At 38.2% G+C, this 8,803-nt stretch overlaps 1 protein-coding gene across 1 annotated transcript; it reads right to left on the reverse strand.

Moving 5' to 3' along the window:
* Nucleotides 1-289: 289 nt before the first annotated feature.
* NMD3 (NMD3 ribosome export adaptor) lies at nt 290-8,799 on the reverse strand (the record flags this gene model as incomplete). Its single annotated transcript, XM_009580965.1, has 14 exons — nt 290-423; nt 876-946; nt 1,815-1,921; nt 2,427-2,499; nt 3,215-3,327; nt 4,003-4,148; nt 4,800-4,917; nt 5,208-5,304; nt 5,624-5,702; nt 5,874-5,964; nt 6,492-6,620; nt 7,006-7,086; nt 8,135-8,231; nt 8,678-8,799. Coding segments are annotated over 14 exons (1,458 nt in total), but the record flags the coding sequence as incomplete, so codon positions are not given.
* Between the last annotated feature and the right edge of the window lie 4 nt (nt 8,800-8,803).

Genomic DNA, 8,803 nt, shown 5'->3' on the forward strand with positions numbered 1-8,803 from the left:
AGTTAGTCAGCTGGTCTTTACACTGCAGAAGTTGCAAGGAGAGAGCACTCAGGGATGGGAGAACTTACGGAACTTACATTGCAATGCTTGCACCAGAAATTTAACTTTAATTGCTGATTCTCCAGAAGATTATATATAAAATATTAATTTAGGACCATTATTTACGGCTATAGTGGTAGTTACCACATTACTTTTCATGTTCGTGTGATCAGTTTGTAATGTTTACTTACGTTTTGGGTACTTTTTCCTCACTAAGGGAATATTTATTGCATTGACTAATGCACTACTCTTACTCTGTCATCATATTTGCTCCCTCCCCACCAGTGGCATCCTGGGAAATATGGAGATCCTCCAGCATTTCAGCCAGGCTGATTCGTGGAGGACCATCATCATCTGTGTCGCTCTCCACGGGAACATCTGCACCTAAAAACGCAACAGAAAAAAACCCAACAAACAGCTAAGCAAAGAAAACAAACCCAAAACCTCCTGAACAACCCCAAGGAAGGAAGGGGAAAAAAACGCAAAACCCCAGAACAACCGACAAAACATAAAACCAAAAACCAAACAAATCCCTCCTAAAAAACCAACAATCCCTCATGGAAGATGCTGAATTATGTATCAAATCCTTCACCCAGCAGAGGTTTTGGGTGCGGGAAAAAATATGCTTCTCTCTCATGCTGAAGGCAAGCAAACAAAACCCATCAACATCCATTCAGTGCATGTGAAATACATTGAATACCCGAAGCTATTACATTACAGCGTTTCTCTAGGCATGAGTAGTTCAAAGAATCCAAATACAGAACTTCAGTAAAAATATTTTCACTCAAATAGTCATGATCTAGTTACATGGAATTAAATGGTTAAAAAGGTCTTACTTCTGTAAATGTTGACATTCTTCCTTATGGCTTCATCTTCTTCGAGATCTTCAAGGAAGTCCTGGTATTGCCTGTAAAAGATGCTTAATGTATTTACTCACTTTTCCTGTGGATTTATGTAAATCTATAAAACAAAATAAAATCAAAGAAACAAAGCCCCAAGGAAGGACTGCAATCCACAGTCCTTCAGATGTGCCTTCTAATAGCATTCCTACATTTCCAACTCATTCTTTCTGCTTTTTTTTATTACCACCTATTATTTCCAAATAATCTAATTTGTTTGTCCTCATTTAACTCTAATTGCCTCATTTTTTCTACTCAATTGAACATTATTTAGAATCTGCTCTTGCTGTATCAGCTTTGTCACTGAACAAACCAGTGACAAGCATGTTTTCACAGAAGTGTCCCTTTAGCTAGACAGGCACCATCTGTAAGCTACAGACACAATGCTTCCGATATTACTCGCTTGTCCCATGATTTAAGCTTTTCTTGGAAAAAAATTAACAATACTTTTTATATTTTGCAACAGTAAACCTGAAAAACCCGATAACCTGCAGCGTTATCTTTAAGATTTCAGGATTTAGTCTGTTCCCACACCCCCCTGGCCCATTTGTCCTCAGTATCCATGTTCCCTGAAAACCTAGCAGACAGGATAAACATAAGTAAGGTGCATATGCTTAAAGCACTTCCTGCACTAGGGAAGGGGGAAAAATGCAGAGAGATAATGCTCTTCAGAGAACACTGATGTCAACCTGTCCTATGAGCCAGCATCATGCTCAAACAGAAGCGGCAGCATTTGCTTGTGCCCCCTAACAATCAGCACATCAGCTTAGGATTACACTGGGTTTATCCTCAGCAGAAACTGAGAAACGTTATTTCTAGACTTGGCACAGTACCCTAGGTAGGAGGGACTAAAAAGCTTCATGGCAGATACTGAACCTTTCATCGTCTGTATCCATGCCTTCTCTGTCCCTTTCTAGCTCTTTCAGCTTCCAGTTTCTGCGACGCTGGCGTTTGGTACGGTCATAGCTCTTCTTTATTAATACCTACAGTGAAAAACAGCAAGTATTTACACATACACACCTTCCATACTATTGATGACACTGTTTCAAAACCCCAAACTCCACCCAAGTCTAGATTTGGGCAACTGTAAAATCAGCTGAACAAATGGTAGAGTCAGTCTGGCACTCAGAAGTTTTACATAGAATTTATACAGCATCTGTCAATTCAAAAGTTTCCAAACACTTTGGATTATGTCCTGAAGAGGCATACACACACTGGAGTTGTAATACAGTTTTCACCACACAGTCCATGGTAATTTGAACAAAAACAAGAGTAAGGTAAGTTAAAGTAAATGTATTATTCAACCACCACTCAAAAATTTAAGTAGTGAGAAAATAATTCTCAAAATTAGATGCTATTCAAATTTCAATATTAATATCCCCCTTCCTTTGGCACTACGGAACTAGTGAGTGGTCATTATAAAATCATATTCCCTAATACCCCTGGGTAACGCAGAGAACTTTGTACAGAGAAAGAAAATGGTCTTACCACATCAGGAATATTGTGTGGGTTCATCTTATTGGCAAACTCGTCATTTAAGTTGCAGTTCGCCAAGTCGAATCTAAAATGAAAATAGGTATTTTTAGCCTACCCTTCTATGTAGGTCTACAAAATTGAACTCAATGTATCATATGTTTGTATTAAAGACCAGCATAGTGTAAGTTACAGCTCCTAAGAAAGATAAACATTTCCAAATGAACTACAGAGCAAATAAAAATCCGTATCAATACGCAGCTGTCACAACTATGAATAACACTTAGAAGCTGCTGTTCCCAAATTCTTTTCAGTAGCACTCCCCAGCCTCCTGAACCCAAACAGCAGTATCCACTGAGGTTCTGCTGGGCTCACAACAGCTCCAATAACATTCATATTTAAGCCTGTTTGAAAATCCCCTAATTTGCCTCATTGTACAGAAATTTCACGTTTGTCATTGCTGCATATGATACTATGAAACAAAAAGATCTTGCCTGGTATTTTAAAAATCCCTCCCATCTATTTGTGTCTAAACTATTATTCCAATCTGCACTCTAAAGTCAATACTTCATCTCTCTTACTACTAACAGTCTGTTTCACAAGATGACTTCTGCTAGGAAAAAAACTTTCCTCTATTAGGACCATCTCTTCATGCTCAAGATGAAAGATTCTATCCCTTTTACTGATTTCATTTAGAAATCAGAACAGTTCAAAACTTTCTTGATAATACATAAGCCTGTAGAGAATCCAGAGAACTCATTCATTAAATAATTATTTAATAAAAAACAAGAAACAGAACAGACCCCAAGACAAGGTCGCCAGGATTCAGAATGTGCCCCAAGTGAGTACAGCAGAAATACTGATGATCTGTATTCAACTCCGAGGTTTTCTGTACCCAAGCTTCAGCCAGTGTGTGCTTGAGGAATGAAAAATAAAACACTCTTGTAATCAAACGCAGCTTAACTTGCTGTGCTATTAAAACATTTGCACTGCTATATTACTGTTTTAAATTACATTCGTAATTAAACTTGTATTTCTCCATCAAGTATCCAATGTATGCTTGCTATTCCTCATTTCTTGTCTTTACAAAAGTAAGGAAATGGACATGCCAACTGCTTTTCACAAGAATTCCATGAAGGCTGTTTCTATAATTGCACATGTGTTTTGGTGGGTTTTTTTTTTTACTTCATAACTTTCAACCACATAAAGCCTTTGACTGGGAAGAAAATGTTTGGTACTGATTCATTAATTCTGTTTAAAAAGAAATGCTGCTATACTTCAACAAAAACAATTTAATAATTGAAAAGTTGAAAAGCTAATATAAAATAATTTCAATAACGATAGTGACAAGTAGAGTTACTCTTCAACAGAAAAGAATTTCTGAAAGTGGAATTCACATAACACCTGTGCAATTTCCAAACCAAAACACTGTCCACATCTTCCTGAGAAGAGCTTTTGCCAGTGGCAAGATGTAGAAAAGCATACATCTGACTTTGCAAGGTAGAATGATTCAAAACAGAAGTACAGCTGAGTAGGGGAGGGAGGGGAGGGAAAGGCCCTTGAATTGAATCAAATAGAGAGGAACTCTTACCTTGTTTGATCTTGCCCCTGCACCTGCACCTTTTTTCTTTCCTTGAACCCTATTGATATCCATAATGATGAATTCCTCTAGCTGTTTCGGGTGGAACAAGCTATTGAAAGGGTGGCGCCAGTAGGTATTTCCGTCAATTTCAGCAACTGCAAAAAAACACACCAGCATGGGCAATCACAAGGGAGATAATTTCTTGCGAAAAGGAAGCATTAGCCAAAATTAAGCCAACTGCCAAATGCATTTTGTTCAAGTTTGTTATTGTAACACAAGTATTTAGCACGTGACCCATATTGCAAACTCGTGCTACAAAAGCAGTTGATCTGTGCCAGCCAAATCACATATCACGTGTCTAAAGCACAGACCTTTTTATTCACAAGAATCATTCTCCTGGATGTATCCTTATTAGAGATACTTTGCTCATAGAGCTTACCAGCAAATACCAATCAAAGCACAGTGCTTCTGGTACCGAAGTCGCTAGAATCATAATCCAGAGAATGCCACCTAATTTTAGAGGAATATACCTGACAAATATAAGTGCTTAGCAGAGACCTAGAACATCCATGAACTTAACACCACCGAGCCTGCACATTTTGCTTAGGATACTATGGAAATCAAGCTTAGAGAACTATGTCTTAGTTCGCTACTAAATTTCTACATCAGTGATTGTACAGATACATTTACAATATTTCGGTCTAAAAACAGAAGATTTCATGAAAACAAACAAACAAACAAACAAATAATTGTGCCAGCAGAAAAATCAGATGCTGCTGCAGTGCAGAAAAGAACCCATAACTTACTCTGCAGAGTGCTAGGATCAATGAGGTGGATGGTACTTGTTACTCTAATGCACACACAGATCTGGCTCATGTTACCAAGACTCTGTGCCAGTTTTGGTGACAGACATACAACATTGTCCTGCATACAAACAGAAAATAATTTACACTCATATTTCCTTAAGAATCTTTAGAGATTCCTTCATAATCTTTAGAGAAATCTGAAAGAGATTTCTAAACTTTACATTTTCAGTTCTCCACCCAATACCACCCAACAACTTCCTCAAGATAGCTGCTATCTGCACTTCCCATATTTTGTGGGGAGTAGACCGCTCCATCCCCCCAAATACACAATAAATCAGGCCTCCATCACCAAAACCAAACTCTACCCACTTCATACAATACCCTGAAGATGAAATAGAGATAAGCTACCTTGCATATTGGAACAATTTCCACAGAGAAAGTGCTTTTGTAATTGTAGACATTACTGTGAATATCATGTGAGATCAAACGTTGGGATGATTTTGATCTATAAAACATAAAAATAGAGCCTTCAGGCAGCAAGAAGGACATTACCTGAAACAGGAGATAATCAGCACAAAGTACAGCAATGAAAGCATATAGCTATGTACTACAAATACAAAAATTAAGGAAATAGAAAAATGCATGAGGGTTAGTTTGCAATGGCTAAGTGGAAAACATGGGACTTCTGTAGAAGGGATTTTGTCTGTTTTAAGTGGAATACAGGTTCCTTACACTTTCACTTACAAAAATCTTTAAAAGTGAAGGATAAAAGACATTTCCCAAAAGCTTTTGAGTATTCAAGGCAATAAACGTAAATGATATACCTAGATGGAACTGTACACTGAAGAAAGTCTACCATCTTCTGGGCCTGTTGCTTTGAAGAATAATAAAAATCCAGGCCATCTTAAAGAAAAGAAAGCTTGATGAACATATCTATTTCAAGTTTTTTTCAAATACAATACACAGGCTAAGCAATCTGCTGCTTATCTGTACATAGCTACTAATGGAAGCACTCTTCCAATACAGAACAGGTTAGCCTATTCTACATCAAGACTAACAAGCCACCTCACTTACCATGGATTTCTTTGATGCGAAGTGTATTTTGGTGAAGCCTGTGTTTTAAAATCAGCTGCTCCAAATAGTAGAAAGTCTTCTTGTGCAGAGTCTAAAAGCAAACAAAGATAAAATTATCAAGGTTATTTAAGAACTGCCTAGTGCAGTATATCTGAAGAACAAACATTTATATGAAGAGATCATCTAGAGAAGGAACAGGCCAAAGTCTATTCCAAAGTATTGTTATACCAAATTATTTAAAACTTCTGTTTCTCATTTTTGTGTAACTGGTTGCTAAAGATACCATTTTCTTTAAAGAAGATCTAAATATTTATAAACAATTTGTAGCACTGTTTCTAACACTGCCTTAAAATACAGAAGGATATTTAGTACTTCACACAAGATTCTCCTGCCAGCCATCATTTAAAAAGCATATGCTAATAATACTGGAGAGCAGAGACAAAGTTTTTCTAAACTAAGATCAGTAAGAAAAAACAACCAACGTGAACACAAAATGTATTACTGTGGCAGTGTGCAAGTGTGAGTACATCTTGTTCTGAGAAAAATAAAAAATTCATCCAAAGATTTGTCCACCTGATTGTTCTGCCACGAACAAATGAAAATTCAGTTTGCCTCTACCTTTTGTCTGACTTGGACTACAGCTTTCCAGAAATCCTTAGCTTCAATCCTATGACAGTCTTCACACATTTGAGACTGAACTATATATTCCACCACAAATACTTGCTGAAGAACTGCTCCATTTATCACCTGCAAAACAAAAGTTTAAAAGCTTTCCTCATTAGTCCTGTCGAGACAGAAAGCTAGTTCACCACAGCATTCTGAAATAACTTCCATACTATACTACAACTGTATGACTGACAGCTATATTTGGGTCACAAATGTTAGCAGTATTTTCTCTACTTTACTGGAACAGCAGCCTTCTTCAAACTGTGATGAATGGCACTTTAATGACAAAGTTGAGGCAGGATGAAATCAGTATTCTCTCAAGATAAGCCAGTAAACACATGCTGGATTTTACCAGAGAGAACTTATTACATTATCTAAAAAGTAGTAATAATAAAAAATAAAGAAAATCATAGTTTGCCATAAAAACTTATAAAAAGCCACACGCAGAATACTATACTCCAGTTACCTCTTTCTGAACAGTCAGTTTCAGCTTCAGCCTCTTAGAATGTGGTTCGGTCCAAATAAAGCCTGCATCAATCAGCCGGACCTGCAAGTGGCAAAGAACAAGAACTCAGCTACTGCCAGCAGTTGTACTAGTACACATGTTAAAAACATGCAGCTCTACCTACCAGAAAACACAAATTTATGGTAGAGTTCATTGTTCCTCACCAAGTGAGGACGTCACTAACCTTAATTAAAAACATACATATCAGTATACCAAACCCAATTTATAATGCTTAGTTAGAACCCAGAGTCTAATCTACCTAAAATAATGGAGATGCAACCTCGCAGACTGTCATGCCATAGTAACTGAATACGCTACTCAACAGTATCTCTGGATGCCATGTCATGATCAAATTGGAGAGCATAATGGTTTCTTCAGGACTTAAAAGCCAATTTAATCTCTAATGCTAAGAACATGCAAATTTACTGTAGCAAAAGATATTTTGTATATTTAAGTACTAACCCAATAGTAAGAAGCTCAATAAGGCAATCTAATTCAAACCTTGATCACTGCAGTAACAAAACAGGGCTCTTTTGCCTAAAACACTATCTCAGATTTTTTCCTCTGATAAGATTCTGAACCTAAGAGACAGATACATTATTCAGCATTTGACTTTCAAGTTAGTCTGTATACAGATCTCTGCAACCCTTCTTCGTATTGTACTAACTGGTAAGAACAAGTATTGTATAAACAATTTAAAAAATATGTAAAAAGAAAACTGTAAAATTAAGGTGCATTAAAAATACATTAGCTTCCTTCAGTTAATTATGCTCAACTCCCAGTTAAACAATAACAATTGTGCAGTACACTGCATGCTTTAAAGTCACAGAATTGCACTGCAATTACCTCCTCAGTATGCCTGGAAATTCTTTGTTAGAGCCTGTCCTTACTGAATCCTCCAAAATTCTAGTATGGAGTTATATGAGACTAGACTATCATTCTCTTATGCTCAACATAAATCAGCCGATAAGCTCTACACAAATACAAACAGCTGCTCCAGAAGGATCAAACCCTAGACAAGTTAGCTGGACTTCACTTTATGCAATACCAATAGACACGCTATACAATACCAACAGAATTAACTACTCACCTTGCTCAGCGAAGCTTTGATTTTTTTAAGACACAAAGCGAGAAGCTCTCTTGATTCTAAGGAACACTGAATCCAGGTTCCGGGAGGCTGAAGATACCTATGATACAGGAAGCATTTCACAGCACATGAAGCTGTTTCGGCAAATTAAATCACTCAAAAGTTGAGCAGTTATTTACCAAGCCTTCAGTTTTATTACCAACTACGCAGCTACAACTTTTTGCCTCTCTAAGCATTACGATTCATGCATTCCAAGCGCATTCACACTTTTACTGCCATCCTTACCAATTTGCCCACTTTTTCCTTTCAGGGACCACAAACTCACCCATTTCAATCTCCTAGGCCCTACATACCAACACTTTCCCACTTCCACAAGAAAATAAATACAGGAATGTGCCGGAAAATCACGAGAGACCTGATGAAAACAGGCAGGGCCGGCGTACGCTGTCCCGCTTCCCAGCCGCAGCGACCCGCACCGAGAGGGCCCGTTTCCCCCTCAGGAGTGGGCTTCGCCCGGGGGAGAGGGAGCGCGGCCCGGCTGCCCACCTTTCGCACTGCTTGCAGAAGTGGAGGGTGCCCTGCTTGGGGATGCCCTCGGTGATGTCCACCTGCGCCCGCAGGCACCCCACGCACATGTTGGCCGGGTTGGGCGGGATGGGCACGCCGCACTGG

This window comes from Fulmarus glacialis, unplaced genomic scaffold (assembly GCF_000690835.1).
Source record: "Fulmarus glacialis isolate BGI_N327 unplaced genomic scaffold, ASM69083v1 scaffold4507, whole genome shotgun sequence".
Lineage (NCBI taxonomy): Eukaryota > Metazoa > Chordata > Aves > Procellariiformes > Procellariidae > Fulmarus > Fulmarus glacialis.